Raw genomic sequence first — 20,043 nt, 5'->3', positions numbered from 1 at the left:
CTCTCTCCGAGATGCCGCAAATAAGCTGGGTGTATAGTCTACAACCGTGCATCGAGCCAAAAAACGAGCCGAACTATCGACTTAGAAGAAGGTAGTGACTCCAAATCGCGATGATAAACAAAATACGACGGCCAAAGCGCGATCCCGGAGGCTGTACACGACGATGCTGACGAAGTTTGACTGCGTGGTAATGGACGACGAAACCTACGTCAAAGCCGACTACAAGCAGCTTCCGGGACAGGAGTTTTATACGGCAAAAGGAAGGGGAAAGGTAGCAGATATTTTCAAGCACATAAAACTGTCAAAGTTCGCAAAGAAATATCTGGTTTGGCAAACCATCTGTACCTGTGGCTTGTAAATCAGCATTTTCCTAGCTTCCGGGACTGTCAACCAAGAAATTTACGTGAAAGAGTGTTTGAATAAACGTCTGCTGCCTTTCCTGAAGAAACACGGTTGTTCCGTACTGTTTTGGCCGGATTTGGCATCTTGCCATTACGGTAAAAAGGCCATGGAGTGGTACGCCGCCAACAACGTGCAGGTGGTTCCCAAGGACAAGAACCCTCCCAAGACGCCAGAGCTCCGCCCAATTGAGAAATACTGGTCTATTGTCAAGCGGAACCTAAAGAAGATCAAAAAAACTGCTAAGGACGAGCAGCAGTTCAAGGCAAACTGGCTTTCTGCGGCGAAGAAGGTGGACAAGGTGGCTGTACAAAATCTGATGGCAGGTGTCAAGCGTGAGGCCCGGCAATTCGGATTTGGAAAAGCGAAAGCCTAACTGAATATTTTTCCTGAATTTTATACTAATTGAACTTGAAAAAGAAATTTAATTTGATTTTTTAAATAAACGATTTCACCGATTACACTCGTTTTCCCTTGACCAAATTTTGACCGTATCACCCTTTAGAAGAAAAATAGTTACAATTACCCATTGAAAATTTGAAAAAAGCGAGTTATAAAAAAATGTAATTAAAACAAGTATGTAAAGTCTAAAGTCGACTATGTATACCAAAAAACTTGTATTTAATTTTTTTTACCATCTTAACTCCTTCAAATTAGGACAGTGAATTACCCAAATTTATTCTGATAATTGGTTGATAGTTTTGCTGCAAGTAGAGGATGCTGATGAGGAATGTGGTAATTCCGAAACAGCTGTACATCCAACCATCTTGCAGTCTATAGGGCTTTGCCCAGATAAATTTGACAAGCATACTTTTCCTCTGTTGGTTAAGCTACACCTGTAGTTTAGTCAATGCATGGTTTTAAGCTGAGATCAAAAATAACAATAATGATTGAAGAGAAACCAACAATAACAAACAAAACAAACTTTTACAAAATCTCTAGACTCCAAATTTAAATCCGCTAACGCCCTGGGATGAAACATAATATTAGTAAAAAATATGAGAAATATAATAATAATAAAGCTAGAGCAATTTTAATGTAATTATACATAAGAGTATTTATGATTTACAGGGCGATACATTCGAGATATAGGACAATTTGAGTAAATTTCACAATTTGTCATATATTACTTGGCCAAGTCTGGAGATATTTCCATAAGTTGGAGCCTTATTTAAAACTCAACTGTTCTGTGGAAAGTCTCGCATTACAGAAATCATCACAGAATTTTGTGTAAAATGTGGGTATTTTAGCCATATTTGTATAAACCGGAAGAACAAATACCTGGAGGCTTTATCTATTCGCACACTTAATGATACTATTAAAAATACTTGTTGTGCAAAATTTGAAACAAATCAGGGCAAAACTCTGGCTTTTGAGGCCATATAAGTGCAAATCGGACGAAAAATATATATGGAAGCTATATCTAAATCTGAACCGATTTCGACCAAATTTGACATGCATAGTTAGAATAATAAATCTGCTATCTCTGCAAAGTTTCACGTAAATGGGAGTATAACTTTGGCCTCCTTGGTCATATGAGTGTAAATCGGGCGCACGATATATATGGGGCCTATATCTAAATCTGAACCGATTTCAACCAAATTTGGCACACTTAATGATACTATTAAACGTACTTCTTGTGCAAAATTTGAAGAAAATATGAACAAAACTCTGGCTTTTAGGCCGTATAAGTGCAAATCGGAGGAAAATATATATGGGAGCTATATCTAAATCTGAACTAATTTGAACCAAATTTGGCACACTTAACGATACTATAAAACGTACTCCTTGTGCGAAATTTGTAGCAAATCAGGGCATAACTCTGGCTTTTGAGGCCATATAGATGCAATCTAAATCTGAACCTTTTTGGCTGATATTTTGCAATTATGACGATTGTCTTTGAGCCAAAGTAAAACTCTGTGCCAAATTTGAGGACGATCGGACTTAAATTGCGCGCTGTACCTTGCAGACAGACGGACCACAGTAGTGGTGAAGGGTATAAAAACTTCCTGTGTAAATTTAAGCTCCAAACATATAATTTTATTCCGGAATATCAAAAACAACCTTTTTTTGTAGACGGACCACAGTAGTGGTGAAAGGTATAAAAACTTCCTGTGTAAATTTAAGCTCCAAACATATAATTTTATTCCGGAATATCAAAAACAACCTTTTTCGTTCCTGCAATACAAAATGTATCTCTTTAATGTTTTATTTATTTATTTTGCATAAAAATCATCATAAGGTATTTCATTTAATATTTGACTTATAATATTGTAGAATATTTTGGCTAAAGCATTATTAACACCATCACTTATCTCATTCCAAGCATCCATCCAACTATCATTCAAAACTTTATTCAAACTATTTGTCAATTCTTGACTACCTTTGACCAAGCCATCCATTTGTATAAAAACCCTGAAAGGCAAAAAATTAATTAGGCAAATATTAAAGTTATTACAATTTATAAAACGAATGAGAAACCAAAAAAGAAAAATCTTACTAAAAACAAGTAAGGAAAGTCTAAAGTCGGGCGGGGCCGACTATATTATACCCTGCACCACTTTGTAGATCTAAATTTTCGATACCATATCACATCCGTCAAATGTGTTGGGTGCTGAATATATAGAGGTTTGTCCCAAATACATACATTTAGATATCACTCGATCTGGACAGAATTTGATAGACTTCTACAAATTCTATAGACTCAAAATTTAAGTTGGCTAATGCACTAGGGTGGAACACAATTTTAGTAAAAAATATGGGAAACATTTAAATCTGAAGCAATTTTAAGGAAACTTCGCAAAAGTTTATTTATGATTTATCGCTCGATATATATGTATTAGAAGTTTAGGAAAATTAGAGTCATTTTTAAAACTTTTCGACTAAGCAGTGGCGATTTAACAAGGAAAATGTTGGCATTTTGACCATTTTTGTCGAAATCAGAAAAACATTTATATGGGAGCTATATCTAAATCTGAACCGATGTCAACCAAATTTGACACGCATAGCTACAATGCTAATTCTACTCCCTGTGCAAAATTTCAACTAAATCGGAGTTAAAAATTGGCCTCTGTGGTCATATGAGTGTAAATCGGGCGAAAGCTATATATGGGAGCTATATCTAAATCTGAAGCAATTTGGCTGATATTTTGCAAGTTTTTCGAGACATAAAATACTCGGATGTACGGAATTTGAGGAAGATCGGTTGATATACACGCCAATTATGACCAGATCGGTGAAAAATATATATGGCAGCTATATCTAAATCTGAACCGATTTTTTCCAAAATCAATAGGGGTCGTCTTTGAGCCGAAACAGGACCCTATACCAAATTTTACGACAATCGGACTAAAACTGCGAGCTGTACTTTGCACACAAAAATACACCAACAGACAGACAGACGGACATCGCTAAATCGACTCAGAATTTAATTCTAAGCCGATCCGTATACTAAAAGGTTGGTCTATGATTACTCCTTCTTGGCGTTACATACAAATGCACAAACTTATTATACCCTGTACCACAGTAGTGGTGAAGGTTTTTTTTCTGGGCAGCTGATTGTAATAATACATACATTAATACATAGTTTCATCATGCATATGTCATTATCTGTTTAAGAGTGTAAACACAATCATATTGCCAATTATAGGTGAACAATTGCTTTACAATATATATTTTTTTGTTTTCTTTAAAAAAGTAATTTTTTATGGTAATTAGGATCCATTGATATCGAAAATCTAAACTCACGACCAAATTCTTATATCCGAAACGAATGCTTTTGTTCAGCTAGGATGTCCAAAACAGCTGATTTCATAAAGAAAAATCAGCTGTTTTGGCGATTCAGTCGAACGAAACGGCTCGTTTCGAACGACAAAGCGAAATGGTTTAACCCACATAATGCATTACGTTTACTTACTTTTTGGGCTGCAAGTTGACTCTCGCTTTTGTTACAACCAAATACATTTTTCCATCATTCCTTTTCTCCAAATGAACTTGACACTTTAGCACCACTTGACAATCGGTCAATTCAACAATGCCTTTACCGCCGCCATTTAATGATAAAAGTAGAATTTTACCACCTGCCTCATAATCTCCCACAATTCTCATTAGTGGCACGTGTATGTGTGTTGTAATTGTTTTGGGATCCTTGGTCCATCCTGTGGTATTGACAATAATGGATTTGTCAATACCATAGCAAAGTAATTCCAAATATTTAAAATTCAATTGAATTGGTGAAGCATTGTTAGCACGAGCCACAACTATGTTCTTCAAAGGCAATTCGGCTATATTTGGCATACCAAATGATGGATTACCATTGGGGAATTTTTTGAAAATTTCCATAATTTTATCACGAATGCAAACATTGTCTTCCATTTTGCATTTTGAAATGTCAGCAGCTGAAAGGATTTAAATAGAATGATTAATTCAATTAAATATTAGATTAAATTAAAAGTGAAATATCGATCGGATCACACCCAATTAATAGCGCAATAAATAAAAATGTCTAGTTAGTCGAATTATTGGGAATTTGGAGCCACCGTGGTGCAACGGTTAGCATGCCCGCCTTGCATACGCAAGATCGTGGGTTCGATTCTTGCTTCGACCGAACACCAAAAAGTTTTTCAGAGGTGGATTATCCCACCTCAGTAATGCTGGTGACATTTCTGAGGGTTTCAAGGCTCATCTAAGTGGTTTCACTGCAATGTGGAACGCCGTTCGGACTCGGCTATAAAAAGGAGGTCCCTTGTCATTGAGCTTAACATGGAATCGGGCAGCACTCAGTGATAAGAGGGAAGTTCACCAATGTGGTATCACAATGGACTGAATACACGGACGAAAAAACTGTTTTTCATATGTTTGGGTGTAAAAATTATATGTTTGGAACTCAAATTTTTTAACACAATATTTTTAAGTGCAGCATATAATGTTCACAAACTAGCAACACATGTTTGGGTCATATATGTTAATATGTTAGAACATATTATGTTTGGGACATAAAATGTTTGTAAATATAATATGCTTAGAATCAAACATATATTAATTTGGAAATAGCCTATATACATATATGTGTTTAGAAAGAGAGACCTAGAGAGTATGCTGCAAGTAAAATATTGGAAGTAACCAATTGGCGCCTTAAAAACAGATCCACACAAAGAAAATTTCATTAAAATTTTTTACTACCAGTGTATGCCCTAAGGTTAGGGATGCCAGATTTTGAAGAGGCAAAAAGAGCACATTCAGCTTATAAAAAGAACACATACGAAAAAAAGAGCACACTTTTTCAAATAAAATAAAAGCATTTAATCAAATTTATTGAAATATAATTCATTTAAACATAACAAAAAGGTTCATAATATAAACATAAAATAACCCACTTTCAACTCGAGCTAATTTTCGTACAATACTTTGTAAGTCATTTTTTGGTGTTTTTGTGAAAAATGGTATTGAAAGAAGTTTGTTTACATTTAGAACAGAGTACAAAGTGAAGAAGCAATATTGACGTGCTCTTCTTCGGCTCTGATATATAAAGTAAAATACTATTGAATTAGAAAATAACAGCGTAAGAAAATCTCGTAGTGTGACATTTACGTATGTTCAGTTTACTTTTACCATTTATTGAATATTTGTTGTGATGCATAAAAAGAGCACAAAAAGAGCACTTTTGTGTGGTCTTTTAGCCTATCTTGTTTTAAGAGCACATTTTGTCAAAAAGAGCACATGTGCTCTTTAAAAGAGCACGTCTGACATCCCTACCTAAGGTGAAACATAATGTATTTTTGAACAATACAAACAATATTTTGTTTTGACCAATCCTGAAAATATATATGCTTGAAGCAAAATGTGTTTGGGGTATATGTTAGAGAAGCAATTTTTTTTTTTGAGGGTGTAGTCTAAGTGAGTCGTGTTTTCTTTTAGAACTGCACGGCTTGTTTGCTTTGGCTGTTCAAAACATCGTTGCATTGAACAAAACATATTTTCAGTGTAAATCTTGAAAATATTGTCAGGTTGAATTTTGATAAAGTGACATCATAATAGCTATTTACAGGTGGCAGATATTTACCCATTCAAAAGCAATAATGTCGGAAATAACATTAGAATAAGTTCGGATTTGTTTCAATTAGTTACCACGAATTATGGCCTTCAAAAGACAGAAAAAGAGATGATCGATCCTTTTGGTATTGGTGAGTGTCAACCTTACTCTCCAAAATCCCTTAAGCGCCAAAGTCCAACGGATAGAGATCCCGAGATTTTGGTGGCCATTATACTGCAGAAATGAAGAGATCAACCACATTTTTAAGCCATTCTTGGTTGTCGCGTGATGAATCCTGTTGGAAGGGTCATGGTTTGCGGCCGAATTGTTTGTCTGTGCAGGACCTCAATACTGTGTCTAGGACATTTTCCTCATAATATTCAGCATTTATTTTGATCCCACGATACTTCGGCCATTACGGCGGCGCTGGAGTTCTGTAAATTTGTAAATGTTTACCTCTCCTCTTTGGCAAGTAAACCCGATAATTCGTTTGTTCACGAACTGCTCAATTTGAACTGGCCACTTTCTTTCAACTATGTATTAATTAATGGTCATAGTCGAGTTCGGGAGCGATCATCCTAGCTTGGCAAAGAACCATATATAAAGTGCACATGCTAGATCGATATCCAAGAGATTGTGATCAACCAATTACCGTACCATTCCGTGACAACATAACGCTTCGGGACCACCTTGTAAGAATAGTGAATGATGAAGGCTTCCACTGGCAAAAAGTTTTAAGACGGCATACAATTGTAAAGCGATAGAATTGACGTTGACATGCCAACAAAAATTATTTTCCATTTGAACGCCTCCTTCGTCAGCCGAAATCGTCCATTGAGCCTGCAAAAGGTGACTTTCTAACAGAGCACACCATTTCAAACCCATGTACTTACACCAAGGTTAGGTTATGTGGCAGTCCGATGTATCAGGCTCACTTAGACTATTCAGTCCATTGTGATACCACAGTGGTGAACTTCTCTCTTATCACTGAGTGCTGCCCGATTCCATGTTAAGCTCAATGACAAGGGATTTCCTTTTTATAGCCGAGTCCGAACGGCGTTCCACATTCCAGTGAAACCACTTAGAAAAGCTTTGAACCCCTCATAAATGTTACCAGCATTACTGCGGTGAGATAATCCACCGCTGAAAAAATTTTTGGTGTTCGGTCGTAGCAGGAATCGAACCCACGACCTTGTGTATGCATGCCGGGCATGCTAACCATTGCACCACGGTGGCTCCCAATAACAATGTGCACTTTTATTCCTTATTTGTCGCCGAATTATTTTATATTCATCTCATCCTCCAATTAGGAAGGAATTCGGAGGAATGTAAAAAGAGACATGGGTCCATAAGATATAATGCAATACAATTTACTTTTTACTTTGAAATCTTCAAATCTATGTGTTTTTCTACATTCTATTTTGTGCTGCTAACTTAATTTTGTCATTTCATTTTGTTCTGCTTCGTTTTTTACTGTTGGCAATGCTAGAGAAATTGCATCAAATTTCGATCGAATGCCGTGATCCAAACTTTTAATCGTATCGACAATTTTTTCGATACGATTATTAATTCAATATCGAATGCCGTGATTAGCCCCCTGATCGTAGACTTCAATATAATATGAAACCAGGCCCTTTCACCTTTTTTATATGTAACACGTTACGTGGTATCATAACTCTGAAAAATAATTGAAAGTTTGATTTGTTTTTTTTTTTTTTTTTAACTCACGCAAATCTCCACCATAGCATCCTAGTGACAAGGATATTATAATTATAACCGTTAGAATATGGTTCAACATTATTTCCAATATAATATTTCCGAATAGTTTTCAACACACCGGAATTGATCTTAATTCCTACACGTATAAATATACAATTAAATTTGTTCGAAAAAGTTGTTATGTTTTTATAGAAGCTCATAAGAGTTTTCATTGGAAAATTATAGATTTGTGCTACATATAATTAAATTTAAGGTTAACCTCTATTGGACTTCGTCTAAACATAACAGTGAGTGCAAAAACATTAAAAACTAAATATGTTAATATAGAAAATATTTCAAAAAAACAATTCATTGATCATGATTGAATATAAGCATTAACCCTTTCACGACCGAAATAAATCTAATGTTAAAAACTTTAATTTTTGTTCTGAAAACTTTATTCTTGAATTGTGACCAAATGGCCTTACCAAAAGTAAGCCCTATTTGGCCTGGCCTATAATATCATTTGAAGTGTAAGAAAAAATACAAAAAAAACGATAAAATATCAGCTATAAATAGTTTTGTATAAATGTCCATTTACTATAGACATACAATAGAAAAATGGTATCAAAATTTCGCGTAACTGCAATATTTTTTAACGGTCGTATTTAAAAAGCTAATGCCAATGTTGCGCAATTTTGTACATGTTCTGGATAACCGTGTACTCTTTACTTTTAGTTACTCACGGCTTAATTATCCAGTTCTAGAAGAAAACATACCTACTATATAAACATAAAGTTCCGTTTATTCGAAACACAAAAGCAAGATATTGTTAATAAATTTTACAATAAAACAGGGACCGTAAATAACAGTTATTTAGAAAATTTTAACTCAAAAACTCTTCATGTTAGAGTCAACGGAGGCCTATACTGTCATATACCAATAGATTCATCTCGGAAAGCTCTTTCAGAATCTATGGTGATATTAAAAAAACGCTCCCAACTCAAAAGTTAAGGGTTATTTTTCAACGTAAAAATAAAAGTTCATAAATAAAACTCTTTTTAGGAGTTTTATTTTTTCCTTCAGAAAATAAAACTCTTCCTAGGAGTTTTATTTTTTCCGTCTTAAATAAAACTCATATTAATTTTTTTATACTGTTTCTTGTATTGAGTCTATCTCATATAAAGTTTGTTTAATTTAACGAACATAATTTTTTCCAAATTTTCAACGGAAAGATTTGAACGCAGGTCGCTCAGTACCAATTTAAGAGCAGAGAATGCTCTTTCCACGCTTACTTGGGTTGCAGGGACACACTGTACAGTTTTTGTCAATATATACAAATACGGATAATTTACTTTTTTTGCTTCCCAGAACTCAAAAAGAGGTTTATCAATCGGCCTTGGCGAGAAGTTATCTATTTCATAAAAAGCTTCAATCGCCCTCAATCGGCCTTGGCGAAAAGTTATCGATTTCATAAAAATCTTTTTTTTCTTCCTCATTACCTATTTCTTCGCTTTTTGGTTCCCTGTCAACATTTATGATGTTCAAAAATTTACCCAAAAGCGATGTATTCGATTGCGCACTTTGAAACATGCGTTTTATTTTATGAAGGAAAAAATAAAACTCCTATAAAGAGTTTTATTATCCGAAGAAAAAAATAAAACTCCAAAAAAGAGTATTATTTTCTGAAGGAAAAAATAAAACTCCTAAAAAGAGTTTTATTTATGACGGATAAATAAAACTCTCTTTTTAAGAATTTCATTCGAGTTTTTTGTTTTTTAGTCACAAAATAACGATTAAAAAATAACTTTTTTGATAGCACTTATAACCGTTACGGTCCCTGCAATAAAATGAAGATATTCCACTACAATACATTTATCTCTTATATCATAAATTGGGGAAAACCAAGCACTATTTGAGGCCTTTTTACTAGTACATCGAATTTCTCTTATCGAAAACGAAGGCTTTCGTTCGATTGAAACGCAAAAAAAAAGATTTTTTTTTTTGAATATCGTGAATGTATCGTTTCATTGGATTCGTTATTTAAACAGATGATGACAGGGTTGCATATTTTTGGTACTTGCAGGCAAAGAAAAAAGACGTTTGGAAAACGTGTACCGAAAACGTTTTTCTTTTGTTAGAGTTTTTTGAATTGCTTCGAAAATTTTAAACTTTTATCATCAAAAAAAAATTCGTTTGTTACAAAATTTTTATTTTTTCAATAAAAAAAGTTATTTTTGAAACAACAACACAGTCCATTTCGTTTATATCAAACACTGTCCTTTTCTGACTTTAGGTCTTTCATAAGACACATTTTGTAGTTCAAAATTTAATATACTACAATGTAATGTTGAACATTTTTTCGGAATCTTCCGAATATATCTGGAATATATGTAAAAAAAAACTTTGGTGGAAGCAGACATCGAACCCACGACCCTTTGCATGCAAGTCGGACGTAGCAACCACTGCTCCACAGTGCCAAATTAAATGTTTGTTTCTGTTAAAATAAACTTTGTTTATTCGGTTCGTGGGCGCCGCAAGTTATGCTATATAAATATAACTTATATGGATATTTATCCATTGATGACCATAACAGGTACATAGCTCAATGGATAGTGTGTTGGCTTACAAGGTGCATGGTCCGCGGTTCGATTCTCTGTCCAGGCGAAAGGTAAAAAATTTTAAAAATTTATAAAATCGTATAATTTCTTCTGCATTGTTGGTATTACAGGAAAAGGTTTTAAGAACTAAAAAACCTCGTGGATGCGAGAAAGATGTGAGGGAAAATGCAATTAGCAAGAAAACAATGTTTTTTTAGTTTGTCTTTATGAAATTGTTTTTACATCCTGGAAAAGAATAATCGTTTATCACAAAATGTATATACTTTTCTTCCAAATACACTTCCTTACAGCGAAAAGCAAATGAGAAACGAACTTTGTTTGTCTAAAACTTCGTTTGGGAGAAAAGAATAATTTTTTTTTCTTGCGTATTGTTTTGTAGATTTTTTTTTTTCACGTAATTAAAAATGGTGCCAATGTAACTGGGTTTCTATTTTTATGTTAGCCTGATATCAATGCAGGCTGATTATTCGTCCAAACTAATTACTTTACATATTATTACAATATCAAAACGAGCTTATTGGACATAAAGAACTAAACTTATAGTAAATATAAGATCAATGAAAACTTTCTTTTGATTTTTTGTTTTCATTTACTCCATTATATATTCAACCATTATTTTCATTCAACAATTAAAATTAAGCTTTTACACTTTCGCAATACTTACTATAATTTACCATCATTGATTTTTAAGTGTTTAATTGTGTTTGTATTGAATAAATAGTAAAATTCTTTACATATTACAAAATGATAGAATGATTTAATTACTATTCAACGCCACTTAAAGTTTAAATCGTTATGAACTTCATCCATAAACGAACAATAAATTATCATGATTAGTATGTTGATAACACTAAGCAACAAATTAAATAAAATCAAAGCAAGCGTCACCAAAAAATCAATGAACATTTCACTTGTTTGGTGCCGGAATTTGTACACAATCGGAGCATAGGGTAGAGTAGGTTAGATGGCAGCCCGATGTAGCATGCTCACTTAGACTATTCAGTCTATTGTGATACCACAGTGGTGAAATTCTCTCTTATCACCGAGTTCTGCGTGATTCCATGTTAAGCTCAATGAAAAGGGACCTCCTTTTTATAGCCGATTCCGACCGATGTTCCACATTGCAGTGAAACCACTTAGAGAAGCTTTGAAACACTCAGAAATGTCACCAGCATTACTGAAAACCCGCTGAAAAACTTTTTGGTGTTCGCTCGAAGCAGGAATCGAACCCACGACCTTATGCATGTAAGGCGGGCATGCTAACCATTGCACCACGGTGGCTCCTAATGCTCCCGGTGGAGCATAAGCATTGAATTTTACATGGACTTATCATAGGCTGGAAATTCTTTTACCCATCAAGTGCATTATTATCACATCAGTTCTTCAGATAAAAATAAGATAAATCCTTTTCTTTACATTTTCAATATTAATCGCTACCGGAATATCTGCTGACATTATTATCTGAACATTTTTCAAAAATTTGTCTATTCCTTTCCTCCAATATACTTAAAATCATTTAGGAGCTTTTATAAACATTAACAAAATAGTTTGTTCTTCCTTAATTTGAGATAAGCCTCTAGTACAACTTTATTGTTTGCTTCAGCCAAACTACTACATGTTTTTGTGTAATAAAGTTTTGAAAAATAGCAGATTGTGTTTGTTATTTCAGCAAAAAGTGACTGTCTTCCCTTTTTCAGACTTGTGCAGACTTCTTGCTGTTTTAGCAGAATGTGTCTTCTAACAAATTTCTTTGGGTGTATATCATTTTTTTCCGAAGTGAAATATAAGTGAATCATTGGAAGAGCAAGAGACACTTAAAGAAATTCTTTCCAAGTGAAAGTAAAAGTAATAACAAAGGTACTCTTCGAATTCGAATGGCGTATCACATCAGTTCCGAAATCGCTTAAGAAAACTTTAAAAGTCAAAAATATCAGAGCATTACATAGATCACAAAATTCCACCACATAAACTAGAATTGAAATCATAACCCCTTGTTTGCAAGGCGATCATGGTAATCATTGGACCAATCATTCAATTGAATTTCGTCTACTATTCAAAGATATTGGTTATCAAACTCAAAAACACTCCCATAAAACAATTTAACATAATTTATTCCGGTATAAATGACTTTCTTTATTTACTTAGTCTTGACAATTTATTCTAGTCTACATAGAAATTATCATAGGGTAGGGCATTGAAAACTGGTGTCATAGCATTGTAAAATATTTGAGCAACAACTTTATTGATGCCATCGCTTAATTCGGCCCAAACATCTTGCCAATTTTCGTTTACGACCTGATTGATGCTGTTCGTCAACTCTGGACTTCCTTTTACTAGATTATCCATTTTGACAATCATTCTAAAAAATAAAGGGGAAAATGAATTAGTAAGATTTCTTTAAGGATATGGATCCATTTGACAAAGGAAATATAATGAAACCTATACACTAAATTTTTAAAGGCAATTCTCAAGTATAAAAGTTCCATACAATCCTCTTAGCCATTCCATAAAGCACTTACTTTTTGGGCTCCATTGTAACCTTTGTTTTTTTAACCTTTAGATAATTTTTTCCATCCTCCCTTTTCTCCAAATCCAATCGAATCTTCACATTTAATGTGCAATCTTTCAATTCGACATTTCCCTTTCCTTTGCCATCCAGTCTTAAGAATAATATTTTGCCATTTGTTTCATAATCCCCAATTATTTTCAAATCAGGTAATACAATTTCACCCTCAATTAATTGTGGATCTTTGGTCCATCCTTTGGTATGCAATAAGACCAGATTTTCCAATCCATAAGCCGTAAACTCCAAAAACTTAAAATTCAATTGTACTGGTGTATTACTGCTGGCACGTGACACAATTACATTGGTAAAATTAAAAGCAGATATATCCGGCATACTGAAATCGGGATTACCATGAGGGAATCTTTTTATAATCTCTTGGATTTTAGAACGAACGCATTCATTGTCTCCTGCTTTACACTTCATTATGTCATTGGCTGGATAAAGATTCAAAAAAAAAATTATTTTAAACCAAAAATTAATTTAGATTTTTTTGGAAAGATCGGGCATTATAGTTTACAATACGCCCACAGCAACTCACGTATATCTCCACCATAGCACTTGTGAGATAAACAAATCACAATTGTCGTTAAAAAAAATTGTTGATATCTTCACATTCATCTTTTGTAAAATCGAAATGTGTAACAGAATACTCAATTAACCAAAAACGATATATCACCGGCCACAGTAACACTACATCTGAATTCGATTTAAAAAACATAAATGTTTTTATAGAAAACTTTTACAATACAATTTCTATTTCTTTTTTAATTATATATAATTTTGTAAGAAAAAATAATTTTACACTACGCTACGAGTATCATTGGGTTCTCTTTTATTCTAAGCTGTATACACCACAAAAAAAAACAATGTGAAACCACTTTGTAAATAAGTTCAGATGGAATTACTACATGATGTATAGTATATATTTATTAGGGCATAATATAAATAACCCAACATTGTTAATCAAATTGAAGAAAATTCATTAAAAGAAACTAATTTCTTTTCATTTCTTTAAGTAAATTTCCAAATTTGAAAAAAATGGCAATTTCTAAAATTCCCTAATATATCTCTAGTTATGAAGAGATAGACATTCGGTGTTATGTATTTATATATAATATTATTTCGAATACAACAAGATAGTATCTTATAAATTAGAGTACAGAAGTAACCAGGTCAAAACATTATTATAGAGTTATTAATATACATTACATTAAATTTAAATAAAATTAAAATGAAAATAATATATACAAAAAAAAACAATATTTTAAAATTGATTATAGAATATGAATATAGCTTCCCCAGAGAGAAGTTCACCACTGTGGTATCACAATGGACTGAATTGTCTAAGTGAGGCTGGAATATCGGACTGCCACTATACCTAACCTAACGTAACCTAAACTTCCCATGGGTGAATAATATGCCAGAATATTACTCTTGAATCGATATTTGCTTACTAATTGCAATTCATTCGAGATATGATTCCAGAGAGGGATCGTGCTAATAAATAAATATTTTTCCGATGAATGACAAAGGTGTGCGATTTGATGATCGGGCAAAACTCAAGTTCGTATATAGATTTACTGATGTTTGTTTTTTTTTTTGAGATTTCCGTAATACGTTGCACGGGAGCCACCGTGGTGCAATGGTTAGCATGCCCGCCTTGCATACACAAGGTCGTGGGTTCGATTCCTGCTTCGACTGAACACCAAAAAGTTTTTCAGCGGTGGATTATCCCACCTCAGTAATGCTGGTGACATATCTGAGGGTTTCAAAGCTTCTCTAAATGCTTTCACTGCAATGTGGAACGCCGTTCGGACACGGCTATAAAAAGGAGGTCCCTTTTCACTGAGCTTAACATGGAATCGGGCAGCACTCATCGATAAGAGAGAAGTTCACCAATGTGGTATCACAATGGACTGAATAGTCTAAGTGAGCCTGATACATCGGGCTGCAACCTAACCTAACCTAACCTAATACGTTGTTGAGATTTTTAAATTTGTAACTACGATTTACGAACTTATTCCTTCATAAAAGCTAAAATGAACGAAAAGAAAATATAAAAATTCAGTGAAGCCAAATCATTACCATACTAACCACGTCATACCCAGCAAAAAAATGTTCTTTTAGGATCCGGAAGTGGTGCCAAATTGACGCAGAAGCGATGAATTTAATATGGGCTTGTCATAGGACGGATGTCCACCATTTCAACAGCCGCTGCACTGAATTTGCATCACTTCTTAAGGTGTGCGGTGTATTCAGTATTTTGGATGTGAATTAAGAAATTTTGTGATATTTTGACAAACAGATCATTTTTAAAATTTGTTTATGATTTCTAATGCATTATAACGCTTGTCTGGAACGTTTGCAATCAAATATTTTCAAAACTTCGCAATTTTTCTAGAAAGGATTTAACATTTTTTTCGGCTAAATTTAAATATTTTGTGCCATTTTATTAATTTTTAATCTGTTTTTAACCTATTTGAAACAAAAAAAAATTTCCATTAAAAATATGAAAAAAGCGAGTTATAAAAAAAATTACTCAAATGAACTTCCTGTGCATTTAAAATAAAGAACACCTTTGGGAGGACATTCTTGGAAGTTCTTTTAAAGTTGTGCCTTGAGAAGAACTTCAAAATTTTTTTGCCGGGTACTTAATTCTTACTATTTTAGAAAAGTGTACGAAACTGTTCTTATACCCATGGTTAGTTTTCCCAAAATTTGTGACATACTTGAAATAAAGAAAATGTCATTGGGCTGAGGAAAATTTATAATTTATATTAAATTTGCAATAACATAATTTTGACATCAAATTAACAACATACTTTTTTTCTGTGTAATATTATTTTTTTTTTTTGATGCCGGCGATTTTATACTACTTTTTTTTTTGCTAAACGAAATTGTCATAAAATTCTACTAACCGGTTAACGACTAACATAAGATTACTAGTTACTACTAGTTACTTTACCATATAATCTGTTCATATTCGGTTTCATTACCAACTGTTATTTGGAGAAATAATCTGAAAACCATATAAGTTTTTATCGTATTATAAACAACCTTATTAAGTTGAATGAAGAACGTTGTTGTGACTTCGCGCTTGAAATCTTTTACAAACAAAAAAAGAGACAGGTTGTATGGATAATGCATTTCGTATTCATTTAAAGGATATTGTAGGAATCTTTATGAATTTTATACCCACGTTTAGTTCATTTAATCAGACATACTTCGTATAAGGAAAATTCTTCAAACAAATATTTTTTTTTTGCAATTAAAAAAATAAATTATGCATTAATGAAATTTCGCACTAAACAAACAGTAAGATGTTAAATTTTGATAATCTGCCTATACTATATGTGAATACGGACAATGCGCACTTATTTGAATACATAGAAACTTTTACTTTGTTATTGTTAATATTAAATATTTTTATGATTAATCCAAATATATAATTCTATTCACTCACGCAGTTCTCCACCATAACACTTCGATGAAAAATTTAAAACAATAGTTATAGATAATACAATTTTAAAAATATATCCTTCAATTTTCTTCTATCATTATTTTCAACTATCGCGACACCGATATAACCCGAACAAGCAAAAAGATACACTTGAAATCACATAAAAGTCTCGTAGGTTTTTATATAAAGATTATTTGATGATGTCGTTAATTTGTTTGTTTTTAATTTATTATAAACGATCCTATATTTTATTACGAATGAATTATTAATAAAGTGGACTACAGACTTTGTAAGATGAAAACTCGAAATATTTCGTAATTAAAATTAGAACATTAAAAAGGCTTTGAATCCGGCCAGACCAAAGACCATTTACTCATTGTTATAAATTTTTACGTCATGGGTCTTGAGCAGAAAATCTCTAACTAGTATTACAGTATATTATTTTTACACTGCAACCAACTAAAATAGGAAATATTTTTAATAATATAAAGGGTGGTTAAATTGTAATGGCCGATGTTGGATGTGAATCACACCTAAACGCCAAGTTTTTTTCCGAATTTTATTTGATATTTCTCTATTTCAGACTTACTCAATTTGAACCATGGAGAGATACACAATCCAACAACGTGTTAAATGGTTCCAAGAAATGGCAACAGTGAATGATCAATTTTCGAAGAAAATCATCTGCAGTGATGAGGCACATTTTCACCTCAGTGGATTCGTCAATAAACAGAATTGCCGCATTTGGGCGAATGAGAATCCAAGAGTGATTGTCGAAAAACCAATGCACCCACAAAGAGTGACTGTTTGGTGCGGTTTATGGGCTGGCGGCATCAACGGGCCGTATTGTTTCCAAAATGAGGCCGGTCAGGCAGTTACTGTAAATGGTGTTCGCTATCGTGAGATGATAACGAACTTTTATGGCCCGAATTGGAAGATATGGATGTGGACGATATGTGGTTTCAGCAGGACGGTGCCACTTGCCACACAGCTAACGGAACAATGGCTCTTTAGCGCAACAAATTCAATGGCCGTGTTATCTCACGTAATGGCGATGTCAATTGGCCGCCAAGATCATGTGATTTGGCACTGTTGGACTTTTTTCTTTGGGGTTATTTGAAAGAAAAGGTGTACGTCGACAATTCAAGAGCTAAAGGATGAGATAATTCGGCACATTAACGGCATAGAACCTCCATTATGTCTCAGCGTCATCGAAAATTTGGACCATCGGATGAAGGTGTGCCACCGAGGTCGCGGTGCCCATTTGGCCGATATTTTGTTCCATACATAATTGAGTAATAACAATATATCATAATAAAATAAAATTACAATAATTTTGTGTTTTATTCAAAATTAACATTGGCTCTTGACATTTTAACCACCTTTTACATAATATTGAGTCTTCAATATGGAAGTGTGACTAAGAGAACCATGAGATAATATCCAATTTGTTTTTGACCAACATGGAAGACCTTGATTTGGATGCCATGTGGTGTCAACAAGACGGCACGACATGCCACATAGCACGCGTAACAATGGGGTTACTGAGAGGCGTGTTCGCTGAATAATTTATTTGACGTTCGGGACTGGTCAACTAGTATTCGCCTACCGCCTATAGCTCACATATGGTTATATTTACACACTTTGACTATTTTTTGTGAGGCTATGTTTAAACTCATGTCTCTACATAAGCTTCAATTGACTCAACATAGAAGAATTTATTCGTGAGATACAAGCCGAAATGTTAGAAAGAGTATGCCAAAATTGGAGGAGCAGTCGCGGCCAACATTTGCAGGGTCATTTTTAAGAGCTTTAGGAACTCTTAAAAAATCACCCTTTACAGAGAAGAACCCATGCCTCAAATTTTCGAATAAAATCAATTTATTGAAGGTGGTGATCATTGCACCAAAAAATGCTCGTCGATAAACTGAGACATTATAAAAACTATTTTGTTTTAGTTTATTTTTACGATCTCTTAGTAAATTCTCGTTATGAAAATCTCAAAAAATGGAATACAATTTGATAAATTTTCGCACTAGTTAGTTCATTCTTCCCATAAAGTTTACTATTTTTCTGTGTTCACTGATATTAATTTTTTGGATTGTTCCCTCAATGGTGCCTTCAGGGAGCCACCGTGGTGCAATGGTTAGCATGCGCGCCTTGCAACACAAGGTCGTGGGTTCGATTCCTGCTTCGACCGAACACCAAAAAACTTTTTCAGCGGTCGATTATCCCACCTCAGTAATGCTGGTGACATTTCTGAGGGTTTCAAAGGTTCTCTAAGTGGTTTCACTGCAATGTGGAACGCCGTTCGGACTCGGCTGTAAAAAGGAGGTCTCTTGTCATTGAGCTTAACATGGAATCGGGCAGCACTCAGTGATATAAGAGAGAAGTACACCAATGTGGTATCACAATGGACTGAATAGTCTAAGTGAGCCTGATATATCGGGCTGCCACCTAACCTAACCTAATAGTGCCTTCAAATGCTCTTCCGCTTCGAGGCGTGTCTTCAAGTGTAAATTGGTTATATTTAAACTTCGCACACAGAAAAAAATGAAGCTCATAATTTATGACAAGTTTTAAATTTCAATTTAGTTCATGGGATTTACAACTATTAAATTTTACAGAAAAATATTAACTCTTTTTGTTGTTCATTCAACAACTTAAAATTAGTTGAATTAAATTTAATTTTAAAATATTTTAAAATACTTAATGTAGGGTTCTCCGAAGCAGTATAAAATTACAAAGATTTACTTAGTTTTGGACAAATTTTCTACGGTTAAATACAATAATTAACAAAATTTATTTTTTTATCCTCCAAGTTCAGTAATCTGTTCATGTTTCTCTTTTTCTAGTTTTTTTTTTTAGACAAACAACTCACGGCCTGCTTATTAAAATGGGGTAAACATGGCAACCCGTATCTTGCGAGCAACAAACAGGTGGGAAGACCGACAGCAAGGTCTAGATCGATCCAATAGGTGAGTCTAAGTTATTTAAAATATATTATCATATATAAATATTAAATTTTGTTTGTCTTTGTGTGAATCTGTGTTTTGAATTCTATACCTAAAAAAATACTTTCTTCCGGATCTAAATTTTAGACAAACGTAATTACCCTTTGTTATAAAGTATTTTCCTTAAGAGCAGACCCGAATCTTACGTTCCTTAGAAACTAAAACTCTTTTTTCAATGTAGTAAACCTGCCGTAATAAAACATTTTCACCTAGACTAACCGATCCAACAATCAATCTTATTACTTACAATTTAG

The 20,043-nt window shown here is 33.7% G+C and overlaps 2 protein-coding genes across 3 annotated transcripts; both read right to left on the bottom strand.

The window, feature by feature from the left end:
* Positions 1 to 2,598: 2,598 nt before the first annotated feature.
* Positions 2,599 to 8,288, bottom strand: LOC142220144 (circadian clock-controlled protein daywake-like). The gene is made up of 3 exons (XM_075289115.1): positions 8,159 to 8,288; positions 4,316 to 4,796; positions 2,599 to 2,814 (listed from the first exon to the last, which is right to left on the bottom strand). Exons 1-3 carry the CDS (start codon positions 8,226 to 8,228, stop codon positions 2,616 to 2,618), a joined length of 750 nt encoding a protein of 249 aa, XP_075145230.1. The 5' UTR covers positions 8,229 to 8,288; the 3' UTR covers positions 2,599 to 2,615.
* Positions 8,289 to 12,857: 4,569 nt separating this feature from the next.
* Positions 12,858 to 19,991, bottom strand: LOC142220145 (protein takeout-like). Of its 2 annotated transcripts, none has more exons than XM_075289117.1 (3): positions 16,779 to 19,991; positions 13,269 to 13,749; positions 12,858 to 13,108 (listed from the first exon to the last, which is right to left on the bottom strand). In XM_075289117.1, exons 2-3 carry the CDS (start codon positions 13,736 to 13,738, stop codon positions 12,910 to 12,912), a joined length of 669 nt encoding a protein of 222 aa, XP_075145232.1. In that variant the 5' UTR covers positions 13,739 to 13,749; positions 16,779 to 19,991; the 3' UTR covers positions 12,858 to 12,909. The 2 variants fall into 2 exon arrangements, with proteins under 2 accessions (XP_075145232.1, XP_075145231.1); XM_075289116.1 differs by lacking the exon at positions 16,779 to 19,991 and adding an exon at positions 13,854 to 14,021.
* Positions 19,992 to 20,043: the final 52 nt, after the last annotated feature.

The sequence above is a fragment of the Haematobia irritans genome, chromosome 1 (assembly GCF_050003625.1).
Source record: "Haematobia irritans isolate KBUSLIRL chromosome 1, ASM5000362v1, whole genome shotgun sequence".
Lineage (NCBI taxonomy): Eukaryota > Metazoa > Arthropoda > Insecta > Diptera > Muscidae > Haematobia > Haematobia irritans.
This window is presented reverse-complemented; position numbering and strand designations above follow the sequence as displayed.

What these genes read in the sequence shown, in the direction of transcription:
- LOC142220144 (XM_075289115.1), bottom strand. Translation starts at nt 8,228, where the DNA reads ATGTTGAACCATATTCTAACGGTTATAATTATAATATCCTTGTCACTA. An exon ending in ATGCTATGGTGGAGATTTGC is followed by an intron (nt 4,797 to 8,158) that starts GTGAGTTAAAAA and finishes AAATCCTTTCAG; the next exon opens with CTGCTGACATTTCAAAATGC. An exon ending in GTCAACTTGCAGCCCAAAAA is followed by an intron (nt 2,815 to 4,315) that starts GTAAGTAAACGT and finishes TTTGCCTTTCAG; the next exon opens with GGTTTTTATACAAATGGATG.
- LOC142220145 (XM_075289117.1), bottom strand. Translation starts at nt 13,738, where the DNA reads ATGAAGTGTAAAGCAGGAGACAATGAATGCGTTCGTTCTAAAATCCAA. An exon ending in GTTACAATGGAGCCCAAAAA is followed by an intron (nt 13,109 to 13,268) that starts GTAAGTGCTTTA and finishes TTTATTTTTTAG; the next exon opens with AATGATTGTCAAAATGGATA.